We start from the raw sequence: 22459 nt of genomic DNA, 5'->3' as shown, positions 1-22459 counted from the left end.
TCAAACAAAAAATAAATCTCTTTACAATGATAAATTACTGCTTTAAATGCAGAAAAAATAAATTTTAAACATTTATTTTCGAAAAAATTGTTTAAACAAACAAATAAGATAAGCTAAGCTAACTAAATTAAAAAAAACTAGAGTTTTCTACCTCTTTTTAAAAAAAAGATACAATTAAATAACAATTAATTGTTTAAACAATTAGTAAATGCTTGAAACAAAGATCATCCTTCCTAAAACTGACCAGTTCTCCGATTAAACATAAGAAATCTACCTTTCAATGAGTAAGAGCAAAAAAAATGTAAACAAAAATAAATGGTTCAAACAATTTTTAATTATTTGACAAAAACTTAAAAATATTTCATTTGCCAAGCAAAAATATAATGTATAGCAAAAAAGTAAAAAACAGAGCAAATATGTGTCAATTTTGAGCAAAATTATACATTTCAGTTTTTGGGGCATTTTTGGGACTCCACAAGGGTGGAGGGGCATACAAATTCAAAGTAATTTAGTGGAAATGATTACTTGAAGACTCTCCAACAAATTTTTAATATCTCCCACAAAATTAGTTTTAATCCAGAAACCTGAATCTTATTTCCCTAAAAACTAAAATTTACCCAGATTAATCTTATGGAATTTTCAGGGCATTTGGGCACGACCTAAAATGAACCGATTTGGCTCAAACTTGAAGGAAAAATATTTTTCCGGCAACCACACAAAATGTGGGGAGGGCATTCCTTCTATTCGAAAGTCGGTTTTTTGGACCAACCTATTGTATACACTTCAATCTATAAAGGTATTTAAAATTCTATAAACTCAGCAGTCATTTTTCTCTATATAGAGATAGAGATATGAAAAGAATTTATAACATTACAAGAATTAATTCCATAGTATAATCGTTCCTCAAGGCAATTTATTTATAATTTATAATATATAATTTATAATTGTTAAGACAATGGTTAACTAAATAATATACTGTATATAGGACACAAAATAATATTCCATCCAAGCCATAGAGAAAGAGACCCAAAGACGAGTTTCACTATCTGGTGAACAACGTATAACCTGCAACATACATTTCGATTAATAATTTATTTTGTTAATAATTTAATTGCTTGGTCGTTCAGCTTTTTAGATTAAATAGTGAAAATCATGCAACCTTGTTTGGCAAACTGGAAAAAGAAAGGAGTATCTACCCGTTCCACCTGGTCAATGCATAGAAAAAGCTGGACGAAAAGATAATTCGATAATTTAAATATATAATGTTTTTAAGTCTAAAACTTTGTATCTAAAATTTCTACTAACATCCTGACTCTACGAAGACCGGCTTTTTGGCTTTCTAAGTCTATTTTTTCTTTCAAAATAAATTGTTTAACCCCGTCCAAATATATTTTTATCGCGTCATCCCATTTAAAAGATGTGATGTCAAAAGGTAATAATTCCTTATCTGCTTCAGACAATCTGTTCCAAAGTGAACGGACGTTATGAGTTTCAAAGGTCCAATCCCTAATCATGAAGAAAACCAACGAGTCTATTAATTTTCTACCCCTCTTGTAAATCTCATAAAATCTGAAAAATATTAATTAAAATCAGCCTTTAAGTAATAAACTTTTTTTAAGTTCACCATATTTTAAACTTTTGCTCAAAACTTACACGGGTTTTTTTCCTGATATCTTGAAAACAGCATCGCCAATTAAAGCTGGTATGAGGTGTAAGAAAAAATTACAAACGGCAAATGCAATTGAGGATTTTACATAAAACCCTCCTGGGTAGTAGAGACATTTTGTAGACGGCATTCTTGAACCATAACTCTCCAGCATGCTTTTAAAATCACCCCAATAAAAAGGATTGTCTGTTCCAGAAACGTAATTGTAAACTGGGACATCATCCTCTTTCCTGAAATTCAGTTTTTACTAACAATAATTAAAATGATTACTTTGATCAGTTAAATAATTAAAATAAATACCTTCTTTCCACACAGCCAGTTTCCCACGCACATGCAATCAAAGCATTACTTGCATAGTCTGCTGGTACCAAATCACATCTTGCTTCCGGATTTCCATAAATGACGTGAATAAAACCTTGCCCAAGTTGTGCTATTGACGTATTGAGTCCCTGAAAAGCATCCACCCAACTAGGAAAAGGTTCTTTGTAAGTTGATAAAGCTGTCAAAATATGAAGGGAAGTTGTCAGTGTTTAATAATTAGAATATAATATGCAATTAAAATCCATTAATACCTATTGAGAATCTGTAGATGCAAAATGGAAGATCTCTTGCATACTCGTTTACCATGTTTTCGGCAATTGCTTTTGTGAAAGCATACGTGTTTGGAAACTTGTCTAATACACTGCAAAGCAATTAAGTAGTCAACATTTTAAAATTAAAATTGCAATAATTGCAGCTAATAAATAATAACCGATGTAAGTATCCATACTGATTTGTTAGTTTCTCTTCGCCTTCTGGGGATAAATTTTTATTCTTCATAACATTTATTAATATCTTGAGTTGCTCATATGCTATAGGAGGTGGATAGACCTTCTCTTTAATCTCATCATAAATGCAATTACTAAATGCCGTTGACACATAAACTGCAGCCTGTAAGATATTGAAGAAATATTTATATTCTAATCTAAAAAAAATCATTATTAATTTAGCAAGCTGAGAATTCACTTCTTCTTACTTTCGGAGTATATAATTAAGTATCAATCACCTTCAATTTCTTGCATGCTCTGCAGAGAGTAATTAGCTCCTTCACAGCATTGACATTGATGGCAACAGCAATTGATAATGGTTCATTGAATTTCACTGTCGCAGCTGCATGAAATATAATAGACACCTAAGAGGTTAAATTTTTAAATAAATTTTAAATATCTACTATCAAAGTTATTATCATGAATTAAAAATATCTTAGTGGGCTTAAGCTTGCATTAATAAACATTTTTTTAACGTTTTCAATTTACACTTTATTTAAAACTTATCACTCCATTATAATTTTTTCTTTGAGTTCAACAACTTTTGAGAAATTATAGCGATCAGAGCGGGGTCAAGTCGAAGCTAAAAGAAATTTGCAAGTCACTTCTGTAATTCAATCACATTACATTACAAATTCAGTTAGCATGGTGAACTCCTATTACGAGTATCATTCCTTAACATACGCATTAGGCAAGTCACGTGAAAATAAAATATTGATTATTCAAACATAATTATTTTCGACCCTGAATTGCCCTCTTGAAATTCTATACCTCATTTGCAAGAAGAATACGATCCTCAACTGAAATGCCCAATCCAGGTTTCGTTCCATCTCCACTAATTCCTATAATTTTTTTCCTAAAGTTGGGATTAATTTTTTGTAGAGACTCAAATATCTGTGAACAATAATTGTAAAATTGTTTATTTAGAAGCGCCGGCGTGAACTATGTGGAGTACTTAACGCTCGGATTTTTTATACCATCGAACAGAAGGTCCATTCATGATTGTAACTCAGCTTAGAAAATAAATCGAAACGTATTTAATTAAAACAATTGTTTATTTATGTAGAGATAATTATTTGGATATTTGTGTTTTCCCTTCCAATTCGATTCCTGATATTTTTGTTAAATATTATTCTGGAAATATTTTAATTCGTAAAAGGAATAATTCTTAAGTATAATTCTGAAATAAAATGATTAGCTTCTTTAAAAATGTAAGAAATAGAATTGTAATAAATTATTTTAGGCTTGAGATTAAATTTTTTCTTGGAAAAAATCTTTCTCTTTTCGCTCCACTGGGAATCGAACCACAGAACTTCTGATTTCCGATCAGGTGCTTTTCCATTAAGCTATTAAGAGATCAGAATAAGAACCTTAATTCAAGGGTAAGGTACACTTTTTATTCAAAACATAGAAAAGGCAAAAGTATCCTAAACGCTATATTTAAATAAACATATTATAAATTCTTCTATCATAGTGATCTAAAAAACGAACCTTTGTTTTATTATTTCTTAACCACTAATATAAAAAAAGAATATATATAGGTCAGAAATTCGGATGCCTCCATTTGGATGCCTCCATTCGGATGCCCAACCCTTTATTAATTTTTTTTTTGTAAAAAATTGAAAACCGTTTTGAATTTTCAAAAGAAGATCTTTGAGGTCACACTGACACAAATATATTTTGAAACTTTACAAAATATTTGCTGGAAGTGAATTTTTAAATTTCAGAATAACTTTATAAATACATGAATTTCAATGTTAAAATGTTACGGTACCTTATAGTATTACTCAAACTCATTGCAAATATAAGAAAGTCAAGGTAAAAAAACAAAGCAGCACAAAAATACATTTTACTTTATATAAATCACAATAAATACTTCAGTGTGAAAATATAGAAAAATCTAAAACACTTGTTAACAGTGCATCCTAATATAAGACTGTATACATCTTAATATTATATTTTAAATTTGTTATTTCGTAATACATTACTGTGGATGCGAAAAATTGATCAAGTCGTTGTTTCATTTCTTTTCCTTTTTTTGGTCGAATAAGAACGTAGATGATTCCTATTTTTGGAAAACTGCGAAGTAGCTTTTCGATTACAATTTTTCCTAAAAAGCCTGTTCCTCCTGCAAGTTAAAGATATTTGAAACCATTTAGTCACATATTACACGAGCCGAAAAAAGGTATACCCAAATACCAGACTAGGTAACCCCGAAGGATTTTGAAGTCCTGAAAACGAATCCATTGACCAAATTTTTTCTACACGTCACAGTGTCACAATTTCGAGATATCCTAACGTAAAAGTGAAATAATTGCAATTTGCAACCATATTTGAACAATGTAACAAGAAGAGCGATTTTTTCTCATAAAACTGCTTACCGATTCTTTTTCTTCGAGATATGGCACATGATATGTCGCACGACAAATTGCTGTAGTTAACAATGAAAGGGCAATTTTTACAGTAATAAGAATTTAATTTTAAGACAGTGTAGAATCGATTCATGTCAGAAATACATGATGAAAACATATTTATAGCAATGGGTCATGGATAGAGATCTTAAATTCCCGAGAAATTAAGTTCGAATTATATAACCGAGAATATGACAGAATTTAGAAGAATTTAGAAGAATTTAAGAATTTATAATTTTTGACTATATTTTTATTGTTCAGGTTATATAAATGGTTGAATATAAAATTATTTCCTAGCTCTGACATATTCAGGAATTTAAAATATTCAAAGCAGTAGCTCATTAATTATTCAAAACTGTTAGACTGAAACTCTAAACTCAACATTGAATTGCCTTACATTACTTGATAACACCACGAAGTAGAATAAAAAGACCCCACTCCCGGAAATCTTGCACGCGTGACATTTTCAAAATTCTCTAATTTTAATTTGACTGATTTTTCATTTCAAATCATTAATATTCAAATACCAGCATTTTTCTCCCCTAAAATTTTTAACACCCAATGTTTTAAAAGCGGATTAAAATAGTATTTCATATACAAATTTAAAATTTTCATACGTAATCATTTATTTGTTTTAAAATGTTTTTTCTACTTTAAAAAATGGCTCTTTAACAAAATACTTGAATTTTCAACAAGATAATCAATTTTTTAATATTATAGTTGAATATTCAACCTCAAAAGACAAATCCCCAACGAAAAAATATTACAGATTATATTTTATTAAAAACAGAATTAAATTTATACAATAAAAGAAAAAAAATTTAAAACCAAAGAGACGAATTTCTAACAAATAAAGATTTTTCACTCAAATAAATAAATAAAAGTTTATCTAAATTATTGAACTTTCAAACCAGAAGACAAATTTACTTTAGAAAAAATTGAATTTTCAAACAAAAAATATGACTGCTAAAAAAAATAATTTTCACGAAACTGGTGCATTTTCACGCAAAATAATCGAAATTTCAAACTCCAATATTATTTTTTTTTACAAAAAAAAACGCGAGTTTTTAACTAAAAAGTATCAATCTTAAAAAAATGGAAAAGTTACTTTTCTGTTTAGAAATAAATTCTACACCAAAAACAAGAGTATTTTCCACTAAACAGTTACATTTTCAACCAGACATAAGCCTTCAAATTATAAAAAAATTTCACAATGTAGTTTTACTTTGACCCCAGTAGTTGAATTTTCAATCAAAAAATATTAATTTTCAACAATATAATTAAGCTTTTAACCACCGAGATAACTTTTCAACTTACAATATAAATCTTTATCAAAAAAGTGATTTCTTAACAAGGCTATTCAACCAAATTCTTTAAACAAATTAGTTCAATTATCAAGCAAAGAAGAACGATTTTTAACCAAAAATTTCCTTTTCATACAAAAAATTAAATTTCTTCTATAAAACAGATAAAGTTTTAAATCAAAAAGATAAATTTTCAAAAAAGAGTTCAATTTTCAATTGAAAAAGACCTTAGTCGATTTTTGACGATCAAACTATGAATTTTTTAACAAGAAATAATTTTCTACCAAATTGAAATGTTGTAACAAAAAAAAAAGTTTCTAGGATAAAAAATAAATTTTCAATGCAAAAAGACGAATTATTTCAACCAAAAAGGTTGAATTTTTGACAAAATAGTGGAATTCTCTAACAAAATTTGCAGTTTGATCCAAAAAAGATCAATTCTATACTGTGCAACTAGTGGAACTTTCATCCAGAAAATATTTCAGTTCATTTTTCAACACCAAAATATAAATTTTAAAGAAAAAGTCATTTTTCAAGAAAATAGTATAATAGCTTAATTTCAAACCAAACAGTTGCATTTTTATCAATAAAAGAAGTAATTTCTGCTAAACCAGGTGAACTTTAAAATAAAAAAATAAAAAAAAATTTAAAAAAAGTTGAATTTTCAGCCGAAAAGTTAAAGAAAAAATTCAATTTTCTATTAATTATTATAAATTCTCGGTAATATTCTCATTCTCCTTACTGTTCTCAAAGTAATATAACCGGTTCAGAACTCTAGTCATGGATTATATACTAGAACCTGGATTTAAGTACGATTTCCGGCATAAATGTAGAGAATCAAAACGTTTCTAGCAACATCGTAAACCTAGGTTTCTTACAATCGCGCAGGAAGTGTATACTCAAGTCACAGAATTATTTGTCACTTAAGTATGTTGTTTTCTAAAGAGAAGAAGATGACATGTATCTTATTAATTTGCCGACATTTGTTGACTAAGTTATACGTATTTGTATTGAATAATTAAAATTATAAAAGAATTATCAAAAAATGATCTAATTTTTTTATTAGAAGTGTGATGTGTTTAAATATAATATAAATATTTATCTCTTTCTTTCTGATTCTGATACAATTTCTCGTCCTTTTTCGAAATTCATTGGATTTTTCGAAAAGTTTGAAAGTGACAAAATAATGTCCCTGTACCTTCGAAAAAAGAGAAATCTTTACATTCTCAGTAATGAGAGTTTATTGTAGATAAGACTGGGGTATGGTGTGTGTGCGGGGTATGGTGATAATTACAAAGAACGGCCTAATTTTTTATTTTCATATTAGTTTTTTACATAAAATAGTTTTCTATGTGTAGAAAAATATTGATCTCATGCAATTTCTGCTTTAAAAGACGATTTAGAAGAATAATTATGAAAATCAGTTTTGGCGAAAATCGATGAAAAAGTCTTTCTCAGAAATTAAACACCTACACCATATTTTAAAATAAGTAAAGCATGAAAAAGTTAAATTTTCATAGTTGGAGTATTTTATTAAACTTCTGGCACGACGATTTGTTTCCCTAAAAGTTTTAAATATATTAAAATTAATTAAATCTTTCATCGTCAAATGTGGGGTATGATGTCGCGCCGCGACTAGCCCATGTATCCCTTTAAGAAGTAAGAGGTTATAACTGCTTATGCCACATACTTTACTTTGAATAATAAGCAGAAATTAAAAAATATTAAACGTTAACCAAAATTTGGGTACCATTGTTTGATAATCTGCGTTTTCAATTCTTAAACTTTAAATACTCATAACCTTGCCAGCATTATATGTGCTTTAAATTTTGTAAATATTCACTGCACATTACCCACTTCAGTTTTAGACCAAAAAATAGCAAAAATCCACCATCTCGAAATTTACAAATCTCTGCTGCAATTCAGATTCAGCAAACTCAAAAACCTTCAGAAAGCGAGCCCTTTATGAATCGAAGAACACAGTTACATTCGCTTTCTACGCGTTATTTCATAGAATAAAAATTGGTACAGGATGATCCAAAACGAAAATGAAAGGGAAAAATTAGGACAATGGACTTGTTTCTAGAACATCAAAATCCTTCGGAGTTACTTTGTCCAGTATCTGGTTACAAAAAAACCTGATTTTTATATGCCTGTGTTGTTTATCAGCAAGTAAATTTATGAACAAATCTGAAATTCTGACATGCATGCCCAATGTGCAAACATAGGTGAGGAGGTTAATGTCAAGCTCAGAATATAATAGAGTGCATATGCGTGCTAAATTGGATATAAAGTGGTTCAAATAACAATGCGCTGACTACTAACTTCGAACTTCAGAAAACAACCATTTTTTTCCCAGTGGACTATATAAAAAAAAATTATTTTTTGAAATCTATTTTTGAACAATGTAACAAAATTACGATATCCCATCAGGACTATCCGTGTATAAAAAAATTGGTTCGAATATATATCTTTAGCCTGAAAAATTAATCAAAAGTATTATTTTTTATATTCAGGTAAAACATAATAACGTAAAAATCAACTTAAAAAATAATAATAATTTTAAATCAAGTTAGAATTTTTGGGATCAAAAATCCTTTTCGTTGCAGTTACTTACACTATAAATCCTAAAGTATCAAAAGTGCTGCAGTTCAATTCAAGCGATACGAAAATCTCTATTAGTATACAGAGACAAAATAGTTTTGCATATCAAATTGATAGCTTCAGACGTATTGGGTAATAAAATATTAATTTCGAATATTTTTATAAACTTCCTTTATTTTTAAAGGAGAAAAAAGTTCCTAATTCTAATATTAATGACCAAATAACTTTACCTGTAATGAATATATTTTGTCCACTGTAAAACCCTTGAATTTCCGACATTTTCGTTGATTCTAAATGGTTGAATTTCCAAATAGATCTGTAATAAGATTTTCCTTTTAAGCTTTTGATTAAAATATATTTCTTAATATATTTAATTCACTTTATATTTATTTGAATTTTGTGTTACTTTTTATAAAGTGTCCAAAAATCATAAAAAATCAGTTATTTATTTATGCCATCATAAGTTTTCACAAAACGTGAAAACGATATCAAGGACTGATAAATGGTTTAATATTATAATGCTTGCATATAATTATCTAATTATAAAATGTGTATTAAAAGCTTGAATCACCAGGTACTTATCATTACATGTTAAACCCTTACATTTGGAAGAATTCTACCTCCAATATTCAAGGAAAATTAAAAAAGTAAAACACCTAATTAAATTGAATCAAACATTAGAAAATATAATATTCCATCGCTATTTCCGTATAGCAGCGTTTGCATTTTTCAATAGACCATTGAGAAGGGTGGGTCGAGATTCACAATTTTTTTTAGATTTAAAATAACACTATATTCAATATTATATCAAAACACCGGTGTAGAATTATAATAATTTAGAAAACTCGATTTTTTATATTCACGTCCATTGTGCTTGGCTAGAACGTTAACAAACAAAAAATTTAATTGGCAATGATTCTTACTCTAAAATGCAACTTTTGTTATGCAGCCATTTCCATTTAAAATTTTGCTACTTTCCACCCGTGCTACTATTGACTATTAAACTTGATAAACTTCAATTCATACTCATTATAGTATGCAGCATAAAATACAAAAAAAGTCTACATAATACTACTTATTGCTAGTTTTATAAAGTTGATACAGTTTTACAAGAATAGAGCTATTTTTAGGACACCACTTACTTTTTTCCTTTAAGGAATGTACTACTTCTTCCTTCGAAGAAAATTGGAACCTCACAAGAATGTGCCAAATGACACTAATCTCTGATTATTGTACAGGTGGAGTTAATGCAGCTAATAGTGATCCACCCACTCCCCGCTTTTAACAATGGAGCCATAACAAACTTAAACAGAGTGTCTTACAATACCCCCCTTGAGCTGCCACGTGATTCAAGTACGGTTCCTTATTGGTTTCATAAATATTTACGAGCTTAGCGCGGCAGAAATTGCAAGGCAATGCACAAATTGCAATGCAATACACAAATTGCAACGCAATTCATAAATTGCAAAGCAATACATCAAATATTCTGAAAATTGTAAAAGCAAATATCTTATTTCTGCTTTTCTAATTCGAAAATTTTAAACGAGCATAGCCTTTTTTTATCAAAACTATTACTTTTTACGAAATTCTTACTGACAGTGAATTGATTAAACTGATGTTTGAAAAAAAACATATCTCGATCAGAGATATTAAACATGAATACATGAGTTATTTAACAATGATTTAGCAAAACTATATGTTTCACCGAGACTGAAGAATATAAATATCGATCTAATTGAATCAGAGATTGTGTCTAAAGTAAAGATTAAAGATTGTAAAAACTATAGTTTTAATCAGTTACTCTAGAAGCTCTGGAGATGTACTTGTTTCAATCTATTCCTCTCCTATTCTGTCATGAACATCATATAGATTAAGCAAGCTGATTATGAACACCATTAGATTATCCGAATTATTTTCTTTACATTCTCATCAGAGAAGGTAATAGATTTGTGCAAATTTAATCCCTAACCCCATTTTTGTCAATGTCCACGTTCTGAGACCCCCCGAATCAGAAAAAAAAGTTTTTACGAATGTGTATATATATATATGTTTATATGTATGTTTTCATGTATGTATGTATGCATGCATTATCTGACTGTAGCTAATTTGTTTGTTAGCACGATAACTTTCGCAAGAATTGAGAAATTTGATTGGCCTTGGTTACACTTTTTCAGTGTCTTAAATTGAAGGTCAAGTTCGTTAGCCAGACTTTTTGGATAAAAATTAAAAAAGTGAGCGCTTTTAAAAAATTTTAAGACCACTTTTTCCAGAATTTGAAACTTATATGTACATTATTATCATAATAACTTTTTGAATTTTTCTGGCAAATCGAAAATTCAAATTTTGATATCGCAAAGAATAATTTGTTATGAATCACTGTTTTATAGGACATGTAGTTTTTTTACTAAAATAAAAACATTAAATTTTCGGAAAAAGGGCATAAGCTACAAAAAAAAATAAGACAAAAGTTCTTCACTTGAAAAAAACTACAAATTTGTTAGAAATCATTTTTTAATATGATGAATTTTTAAGATGATGAATAGACAAAAGTTGCTCATCCAAAAAAGAGCGATAACTCATACAACTTTTTCATCAATAATGTTTTGATAGGATGCGCAGTCTCTTATTTTAATCCGACGTGTCCAAATGACAAGGTGCCATCTCCACAGAACCAAATAAAAGGGTTCCCTGCTTTAGAGGGCGTTGGTGTTACCAATACTATTTATATGGGATTCTTAAGCTTCCATTTTTCGCCACCCGAGATAGCACATTTTTATTTCGTCCTACCAAGATGGCACCTTGTCATTTAGAAATGTCGAATTGTAAAAAATAATATTCGAAATGATAAATTTAAATTCTTTGAAAAAAATATACAAGGTACGAAAAAAATTAATATACAGAAGTTGCTCGCCTAAACAGGAGAATAAATTAGAAATTAAATATTTATTTTTTGGAAAAACGACGCAAGTTACAATAACATTTTATTTAACACAATTTTTCGCCTAAATTGTATCTACACATTTTCTTAGACCCATTTTACGCTTAGTTGCGTATTTTCAGTTTAAATTGTAAAAAAAACATTGAAAATGAACAAGTTAATTGAAGACAAACGACACAAGTTGCAATACAATTTTTGAGTAAAAAAATTGATTTTTTATAGAATGCACACTATTTTTTAATTATAAAAATAAGAAGATAAAAATATTTGTGTGTTAATACTATTGCATATCATGAATTTTAATAATCTAAATTTATTAAAATAATGTATATTTTGTGTCTTTTTTTAAGTTATAAAAAAAAGACAATGAAAACACCTGTTTGCATATCATTGAATATTATGAACATTTTTCATGGTAGCTGAGAATAAAAATTAGTGCAAAATAAGGAACAAATATTAAAGTAATAATCAAAAATAAAGTTTGTACATTATTTTGCAATATCTGAAAAAGCAGCCCCAGGCCGAAGTATCGAATTAAATATAATATACATTTAATATAATAGTGTTCAAGATTATGTAAAACAGTTTATATTTTGGAGAAAATCGAGTGCGAAGCACGACATACGTGATGAGAATGTGTTCGTTAAGGGCGAAGAAGCTTTAACAAAAGTGAATTCACTATCACCAAATTACAGTTCCCGATGCTTTGACCTTTAAATTTAAAAGTTTTTGCGCCAAATGTGAGTGAAATACATAATCGAACGCGAGGTGCGTGAAACAACAGTCGCGCACCCTAGGCTCGCTTAAAGTTGTAAGCGAAGCGAGCTGCGGGCGTAGCGCGCGACGAGAATGTGGTTGCGCAGCCGGCAGATTTTTTTAACTTGTTCTCGGGTGAATCCAGTTTTTCATCATCAGCCAATGACCAAGTCAAGTACCTAATGAAATTAGGATGTTATGAATTAAATTAATATGTATTAAACTTTCTGTGAAGTGGTTAAAGTAGGTACAGAATTAGGAGCATGGTGTAGTTTGGAGTTCGTCTTTTATCGCTGTTGTCCTTACACTGCCACGATATTAGACGCTTCTAGATGATTTATAGGAGCTGCTATTTACCACTGCATAGGTTTTCAGTCGCCTGTTTCTTGATGATCTAGGAAATTTGTTACAATGCCTTCTGAGCTGCTGCTAGTACCCTACTGACTCATAAATGTTCAAGATATTCAGTGCATCTTGAATGCACATTGCATATGTAGCCGAAATCACAAAAGGATCAATAGTTGCATCTTTCACATTCCTCCTATTGTCTTTACTTCATGCCTTAGCATGCTATACTTATGGATCTTGGCTGTGTAGGTTGCCTGCAAATTCCGATTAAGTGAAAAAGCAGTGTTTTGGATGTAGACTCTTCCACCTTTTTCCCCACGCATCACTATGTCAGATCGATTGGCTCGGATATAATGATTAATCTGAATAGTAATATCCCCATATATGATGTAATCTTTGTTTTCTATGATGAACACTGGAATGTATACATAGAAATGCACGCATTCGCAGAGTCCTATGTTGAGGGCAAGTTGTTAATGTATAATATAATGCCCGCCACATCATCAGATCGGCACCGGTCAACCACGTCTTAATGTAACACACGTTTGCAATAATTTTTAATGCTGACAGTCCTCTCTCTAAATCCGAATCAGTAAAATTTCACTGATTTTTAGTGAAATTTCACTGATTCAAATATCTAGAAATTGGTCACTGACAATCAGTGAAAGGTTACTTATTGAATCAGTGAAATAACCACTTTTGAGGGTCGGCAGCACCGCGCCATGTGAATTTAGCAATCATAATAAAATAATGTTTTAGCGCATCCAATGAAAGAATCATAGTAAAAACTTAAAACCCATAAATATGATTAAATATTAAAAAAGGTGAAAAGTTCCGATGCTTTTAAATGAAAAACAACCTCACATATTACTTTAATTTCAAGATTGGACTTTCCTGTACAAAACCGTTAAGTAAGTATGTACTTCCTGTACGAGTTAGAGTACATTTTATCCCGAAGTTAATTCAGCAGACTTACAGCCCGAAAATTAAAAAAATTATTTAATTAAGGAATTCTTCTTGCTACTTAAGTAAAAGAGTAACTGATTTACACTGGTGTTACTGAACTGATTAGTGAATAAGTGCGAAAATACTGATTAATCAGTGAAAAGCCCAACTACTATTTTAATCAGTGAATTTTTCACTGATTCAAATTTAGAGAGCTATCCAGAAGCGCAAAGACAAATTCTTTCATTTCTGGAAACAGACTGTTTGCAAATTCAGGATGAAGTTTTCTCTAAGAAATTATTAAAACCATGAAGTTTCAGTAAGCGTTCTTTTTGCTTAGGTGAAGGACAGCAGAAAGGATCTTCTTATCTGAGAAGATCGAGTAATAAAGATTAAGCAAAGGTTGATTTGGCCTGGAAAATGTCGATAATGAACATCAATTATTAGAATTTGCATCACACGATGAAGCAGCAGCAATTCATGTTTTTGCTCAACCTCATGATGATCCAGTAACACTACATCCTCCAGAAACATGGCCTGATTAGACTAGATGCAGAAGCAGAGGTGCAGCAACCAAGAAGGCAATTAAAATAGACATATGTACGATATGAACAGAGATGTTATGTCCCTTTATTTTCAGTCAGAGAAAAATATATATAAAGTGTGAGGAGTGAGCATCATCGTCTCGCCCTACTCAAACACTGAAATCTAGTCACAAGAATAAAGGAACAGCATTTCGGAGACCACAAACGCGCAATATCTGTAAACGTATTACTTTGGGCTATTGCAATAGCTGCTATCAAAAGGAAAGTATAGCAGCAGCCTCCTATTGATAATTTTCCTCTGAAAGGTGCAAATGACGTAGACCTGATAAAGAAACAGCATGCGATAACCCTGAACTCAAAATCCATTGAAACCCTCTTAAAACTTTACAAAAAATGTCCACGCATCGTCGAATTTCTAAGTCATGCGATGAAGTTTTGGGGTACAAGAATCAAGTATTTTGATTATGGATATCCAAGGATAAATCTTTTCTCGATCGACAGTGTCCATTAAGCATTCAAATGGAGTCCTACTACATGTATCAGATATGAATTGCTTGGAATGCACTATTTGTTTGGTTCCCTCTCAATGTCTCACATGCTCCTCTACGAGTTATTCTGCAATGGATACTTTCATCGATGTTTGCCTGATACCGCAGTAATAACCTTAAGAATGTCTTAAAGGCAACTAAAGATTAGTTTGGAAGAAAACTCTTAAGTTGCAAGAGCCCTATACATAGGTGTCACCTATAGGAAATGACATAAAATCTTATATAGGTACCTGTAAAGGTACTGTATATATAGTGCATGTATGGGACCCTATCTAGTCATGGTACCTGAGGGTGCGAATATTTCCAGGTACTTCTGAAGGACCGAAAAAACTTCTGGATAGGGTCCAATTCAGGAACCTATATAGGATCTTATGTCATTTCCTATAGGTAGCACCTATAGGTAACTATACGGTTAATTAACTATAGGTAACTATAAGGTTCCAGTGTAGGATCCTATGTAGGAACCTATATAGGAATTATAAGTAGGGCTAAATGCAGCTTGACTATCAGAACAAACGTAAATTCTGGTGTATACGAGGTGTGTTCAAAAAATAAGGTGACTTTATGGTTTTCTCAAAAAATATTCATTTATTCCTCAATATTATTGTTGTCCCCTTCAAAGTAATCCCCCTTAGATATAATACACTTGTGCCAACGCTTTTTCCAATCATCGAAGCACTTCTGATAATCATTTTGGGATATAGTCTTGAGTTCTTTCATCGATGCAGTTTTTATCTCCTCAATCGTTCAAAATCGATGTCCTTTCATGGGTTTCTTCAGTTTTGGGAAAAGAAAAAAGTCACTGAGGGCCAAACCCGGTGAATGTGGAGGCTGAGGCATGACTGAGTGCAAACGGCGCATAACTTAAAGGTAATACTCCTTATTGACCGTACGACCTTGTGGTAAGAATTCCTGACGCACTACGCCACGGTAATCAAAGAAGACAGTAAGCAAAACCTTCAAATTTGACCGAACTTGACGTGCTTCTTTCGGTCTTGGAGACTCAGGATGCTTCCACTGAGACGATTGGGCTTTAGTTTCGACGTCATAACCATATGCCCACGATTCATCCCCAGTTATAACCCTTTTGAGAAAATCAGGATCATTATTGACTTCATTCAACATCTCCTGAGCGATGGTCATGAGATGGATCTTTTGTTCAAAATTAGGCAGTTTTGGAACAAATTTCGCTGACACACGTCTCATGCCCAAAGCGTCCGAAAAGATAGCATGGCATGAGCCAACCGATATGCCAACATCTTCAGCAACTTCTCTGATGGTAATTTGGTGATTTTTCAACACCATTTCTTCCACTGCTTGAAGGTTTTCATCTGTTGTTGACGTGCTGGGACGTCTAGGGCGAGGTTCGTCTTCAACATCCTCTCGGCCTTCTCGGAACAGCTTGTACCACTTATACACATTTTTCTTACTCAGAGTAGGCTCACCGTTTGCAACTGTCAACATTTTAAGAGTTTTAGAGCACTGGATTCCATTTTTCACACAAAATTTAATGCAAACTCTTTGCTCCATTTTTTTCGAAAGAAGAAAATCGCCGAGCACACCAAACCCTTCTAATCGTTTACGCCTTTGCCAGAACAACAACACGAGCTATATAGTCGAAACTGTGAACATATGATCGGTACGAGTGTACCAACACAGCAAAACAAAAAATTTAAAACTTGATTGTACGTAGCCCGCGAAAATTGAAAAGTCACCTTACTTTTTGAACACACCTCGTATAATTATTTCCTTTTATCTTTAACAGAGCCCTGGGCAACCAGGTCATTGATGCATATGCTATCATTGGTTTGATCATCGCCTAGGTAATCATCCACGGTTAATTTATGGTAAAATATCCAAAAACTTAAGGGAATTAAAAAATTCTGCTTCCATATTTTAAAATTTTAGTTTTCTAAGGTCAAAAAGTTTCCTTCGGGTAAAAATCATGAGCTCCGTCTTATCCAGGCCACCGGACAAACGACGATCTCTGCAAAATTGCTATGCTATATTGAGCGCTTACTCGATTCGTTTGGAACATTAATCAGGTCTTCAATGACAAACACCCAATGGATAAATCAAACAACTCCTCCCTGGATGCATTCACTTATGTATTGTGTTGATAACTCCGGTTGAGCTTAAGCTTAAGGTTCTATGAAATATATCAGTTTCAGGTATATTCTCGATTCTCTGTCAATACCCCCTCAACGAGTCCGTCACAGCATTTCGTATCTCATTCTTATACAGGGTGGACACGCTGGGGCTTACATACATAGCGACTTGAATGCTACCCGAATTGCACAACAGCAGTGGAGAAGCCATTATACCGGGGTATTTTCATATTTCGCGCCTTTGAAGTTGCATTCGGATCGACCATTCGGTTCAGTCCGTGCATCTTCGGATCAAGTTTATCATAGTTTCCGTGGTTGCGTTCGGAACTTTAAATGGATACAAATGTCAAAACAATATAGGTTATGTTATATAGTAATTCCAAATAGTAAAAGTGTTTAAGTAATAATGAAGTGAGACATGTGAACTGAGAAGTAAACGTCATTTTTTTCTGTGCCAATAACATTATGGAATGGCTGCTGAGTAACAAATACTGTAAAATAGTAATAATATTCTGCGCTTCCAGTGGGCGAAGAGTGAATTTTGTTTAACTCTTATTTTTGCTGCATAAAAAAGGTATGTTATGAATAGACAGGATATGTTTCAAATAAAGTGAATGAAATATTACATGCGTAATCTTTAAATTGACATTACCTACGTTTACTTACAGCGATTAGGGCAAAGAGGTGAATCTGAACATAACCTCGAAATAATGACAGCTCGGTCTTGTGGTTTTGTATGTTTATCACTGACAGTGTCGGCAGTAATAATTTAAATAATAATTACTTATTAATAATCAAATTGGCATTTCATCAGCACCTAAAATCAATTTTAAGTAATTTTGATGGTATCGGTGAATAAAAAAAAATCTTGAAGCAATTTGACTAGCCCAAATTTGAATTAATAAGGTTTTTAGGGACTTTTTTATCTTCGGAAATGTTTTCTCTGGGCCTTATTTCAAAATACCGTTAAAGCAACTACTGAAATGACTTTCTTAATTAAAATTTGGGCAAGTTAAATTCCTTTGAGATATCTTTCTGATACACCTATATCATTAAATTGACTGAGAAGTAACTCTAGGGCTGATCAAATTCCAGTTTGCAAACCATGGCCAGAGATACCAATTTCGAAAATACAATAATTTAAAGAAAAAGTTGGTTCAGAGAAAACATTCTAAAATCAAAATAATCCCTAAAAAGTTTATTAATTAAAATTTGGGCTTGTTAAAATTATTCCATAAATTCCATAAAAATTACTTCAAATTGATTTTAGGTGCTGATCAAATGCCAATTTGGAAATCACCTCCAGATATAGCAAGTTCGAAAATAGAATAATTAAAAAAAAAATTGGAATTAAAATATCGGCCTAAAATTTCTCTTCCAGATTTATTACTGATACACTCCTATCACCAGCAAGTATTTAATTTATTTTATTGGTTGATCAAACCAAATTTTGAGATGAGGTCCAGAGAAAACATTTTCTAAAATAAAAATAATCCCTAAAAATTGTTTCAATTAAAATTTGGGCAAGTTAAATTGCTTCGAGTTATCTTTTTGATACGCCTATACCATTCAAATGACTCAGATAATTAATTTTAAGTTGATCAATCCCCAGTCTTGGAATAAGTTCGAGAAATAACGATTTTTCAACAATGTTGATTGAAATGCACTAATTCCGTTTGCATTTCCTGATCTGTATTTCTTCTAGGATCGATCTGTGAAAAAAACAATGGTAATCAATTATGAAATTCAGAAATAATGTTTAACTTATTAAAATAATTAATAAGTAATGATTGATTGAAGCGTAGAATATTATTACTATTTTATAGTATTTGTCACTCGGCAGCCATTCTATAATGTTATTGGCACAGAAAAAATGACTTTTACTTCTCAGTTCAGATTTCTTACCTTTATTATTACCTAAACACTTTTATTCTTTGTAATTACTAGGTATATAAAATAACCTATATTGTTTTGACACTTATATCCATTTGAAATTCCGAACGCAACCACGGAAGCTATGATAAACTTGACCCGAAGATGCACGGACTTGACCGAATAGCCGATCCGAATGCAACTTCAAAGGCACGAAATTAGAAAATGCCCCTGTATAATGGCTTCTCTCCTGATGTTGTGCAATTCGGGTAGCATTCAAGTCGTCATGTGTGTGTCCACCCTGTATCTGGTCAAGGTTACCCTGTACAAGCCCGAGTGTCCATTCTTTTTAGTCCATTTGGAATGCTCGATTTTTTCTTCTGTCTAAAATACTACAATAAGAATAAGATACCTGTTAAACTTATTCACTTCTATTTGCATAGCGAACGCCACACAGTTTTCTATCCTCCCGAAGAGAACGTGTTTTCAATATATTTAATTCCTTCTAATTGTACCGGTAACGGACCTCACAGAGATATTTTTTATTCCTCAGAAGTGGTCATATTTTGATTTTATTTAATTCCTTCTACCAAGTACACAAAATATGTGTAATAAGTTATTTAATTCCTTCAAGCGAAATGTAAAGTCTGAAATTTTAATTCTTATCAATTCAACTCTGCCTCTCTAGAGTTAAAATTATTTAAATTCACACATTTGCATAGATTTCTTTGTTGCATTTTTTTAAAAGCTTAAATAAATGATTAAAATATAAATAAATATAAATTTGAATATTTTGCGAATTTATAAGTTGAAGCCTTGGCTGAAATAACGTTGTATCAACACATATTTTGTTTCCATGGGCTTTTATATATATGAGTTTTTCTTTTAACTGTTTCTCTATTCCGCGGAAGCGCTGCGATCGACAATTTAAAAATTGAATTCGGAATGAAATGTCAAAATAGTCGACGTTATTTACTTCCATTTATTTCACATCTATTTCAATTAACCTCGCAAGTCAACATATCCAAATCCAATTTCGAATTTTTGAAGGATAAGAATAGAAAATTCCATTCGTTTAAGAGTGTCGACAAAAAATTTTAAAGTTGATTTCGGAAAATTTCAATTAATAAAAATAAAAATAATTAGGTTAGATCATTTATAAATTTGGTCCTACACATATTTAAAAAATACAAATATAATTTATCGTCTTTTTATTAAAAGAAAGGGAAGAAAAACAGTTAATTATTCATGAGATTGTAATTTGAAGTTTTATTTTGATTTTATTATAAAAATAATTTAAACAGTATTTTTTAATACAATTTCTGATCAATATTTATTAATAATTTATTTATTTTATTATTTTTCAATATTATATTTGCTATTACCGGTTCTGGACGTTTTACTCCAGGCTCTCTAGCCCTTTTATTTTTTCCTGCGTGTCATTCTAATCAATTTAATTTTCTTTTTTTACTTTTGTTCAAAACTGTAATGTGAGAGTTATAGAAAAGTACATTTTCGAAGTATATAACCTTCACTATTTAGACATTTCTTTTCCAATTCAATTTTCGAATTTTCGATCGCCGCGCTTCCGCGGAATAGAGAGACAGTAAAAAGAAAAACTTATATACATAGAACTCCATGGATACAAAATCTGTGTTGATACAACGTTATTTCAGCCGAGGATTCAGTTATAAAAAGATTTAATAATGAAAAATAGGTTAAATAAATATTTTCGTTAAATTTTACTAAGTCGATTGAGAGGAATAGGATTTGGTTTCTGAATTCAACGCTTGTTACCGGGCTATTAAAAGGCCTTCAATATCCTTTTTCAGGTATTTAAAACTAGGATTCCACTAGGGGACTTGTATTAAAAAAATAGTTCTGATACCTTTTGTTCATAACCTTTGCAAGGATCAAAGGCTAACTTGATTGGACAAATCCTTCAAAAGTTAGCGTGGCTACAACATTAAGGTAACCATACATACAGACAGACACCGATAAAATTTCATGATTATCGGATTCTGTGAGTGCCGAAACGTAAAGATCCGTTAGAAACCAGAGATCGAAAATTTGGGCGATTACATTACACTTTCATGAATGAGAATGTAAAAAGTATCATGGTAAGAAAGACATTTTCTATATGTCAACAGAGTGGATCCATCGTACCCTATATAATATTATAACCGGTAACATGGGGGAGGAGGGTTAATCGATACTATTAATATAATATTTTTTACAATCAACTTTATAGAAAAAATCCATGCATCAAAAATTATAAAATAAATAACGTTAAAATTTAGTAATTTTACAATCAAATATTCTAACAAACGCTATATGTAAAATCTTCATATTGGTATAATTAGATTAGTCTTTTGATTTTTTCCATTATTCTTTAAAAAAATAATGTTAAGAAAAACTTTCGCAATTGTTTGAATGATTACTACACATCAAATCATTCAATATTTTTTTAAGATTATCAGAATAAGGTAAGATATTTCAAAAGATTTTAATGGAATTTTAACCGATTTTACGGCATTTTGAGAGATTTTATAATATTTTAATTAAATTTGAAAGAATTTTTTCAACAGAATTAGAGATTCCTAAGGATTTAAAGAGATTTTCAAATATTCCAAGGTATTTCTAACAATCTTAAAGAATTATAAATATTCCACGGAATTTCAATAGATTTTAAGAATTTGTAGAGACGTCAAAGATTTTCAGGGTATTTTGAAAATCCCAAGGAATTTTCAAAAGTTTTGCAAAATTGCAAGGGATCTCAAAAGCTTAAACATTATTTGGTGTAATTTAAAGAATTCTAAGAAATTTTCAACAGATTGAAAAAATTTGAACGAATTTTTAAGAAATTTAATGATTTCAAGTGACTTAAAAATAATGTATGCGGGTTTAAAGAATTTTCGAGATTTTCGCAATATTTGGAAGGATTTTATAGGACATACGAGGTGTGTTCAAAAAATAAGGTGACTTTATGGTTTTCTCAAAAAATATTCATTTATTCTTCAATATTTATGTTGTCCCCTTTCAAAGTAATCCCCCTCAGATATAATACACTTGTGCCAACGCTTTTTCCAATCATCGAAGCACTTCTGATAATCATTTTGTGGTATAGCCTTGAGTTCTTTCAGCGTCGCAGTTTTTATCTCCTCAATCGTTGAAAACCGATGTCTTTTAATAGGTCTCTTCAGTTTTGGGAAAAGAAAAAAGTCACTGGGGGCCAAATCCGGTGAATATGGAGGCTGATGCGTGACTGTGGTGCTGTTTTTGGTCAGAAAATCTTTCACAAGCAACGATGAATGAGCAGGTGCATTATCGTGATGCAAAAGCCACGAATTGTTTTTACAAAGTTTCGAACGTTGTTTGCGTATCGCCTCGCGCAAACGGCGCATAACTTAAAGGTAATACTCCTTATTGACCGTACGACCTTGTGGTAAGAATTCCTGATGCACTACGCCACGGTAATCAAAGAAGACAGTAAGCAAAACCTTCAAATTTGACCGAACTTGACGTGCTTTTTTCGGTCTTGGAGACTCAGGATGCTTCCACTGAGACGATTGGGCTTTAGTTTCGACGTCATAACCATATATCCACGA

General features: G+C 31.1%; 1 protein-coding gene across 1 annotated transcript in view; it reads right to left on the bottom strand.

Moving 5' to 3' along the window:
- The window catches only part of LOC117169941, a 56995-nt gene extending 46920 nt beyond the window's left edge, over window positions 1-10075 (bottom strand). The window contains exons 1-11 of the mRNA XM_033356451.1: window positions 9934-10075; window positions 9022-9107; window positions 4461-4600; window positions 3244-3366; window positions 2712-2837; window positions 2418-2596; window positions 2239-2348; window positions 1967-2165; window positions 1654-1896; window positions 1306-1569; window positions 977-1065 (exon numbers count right to left, since the gene is read on the bottom strand). Coding sequence (XP_033212342.1) covers window positions 977-1065; window positions 1306-1569; window positions 1654-1896; window positions 1967-2165; window positions 2239-2348; window positions 2418-2596; window positions 2712-2837; window positions 3244-3366; window positions 4461-4600; window positions 9022-9070 — 1522 coding nt within the window. The 5' untranslated portion in view covers window positions 9071-9107; window positions 9934-10075. The remainder of the gene's footprint in view (window positions 1-976; window positions 1066-1305; window positions 1570-1653; window positions 1897-1966; window positions 2166-2238; window positions 2349-2417; window positions 2597-2711; window positions 2838-3243; window positions 3367-4460; window positions 4601-9021; window positions 9108-9933) is intronic.
- Window positions 10076-22459: the final 12384 nt, after the last annotated feature.

This window comes from Belonocnema kinseyi, chromosome 3 (genome assembly GCF_010883055.1).
Source record: "Belonocnema kinseyi isolate 2016_QV_RU_SX_M_011 chromosome 3, B_treatae_v1, whole genome shotgun sequence".
Classification (NCBI taxonomy): domain Eukaryota; kingdom Metazoa; phylum Arthropoda; class Insecta; order Hymenoptera; family Cynipidae; genus Belonocnema; species Belonocnema kinseyi.
The sequence above is the reverse complement of the archived record's forward strand: the minus strand, read 5'-3'. Positions and strand labels throughout refer to the sequence as shown.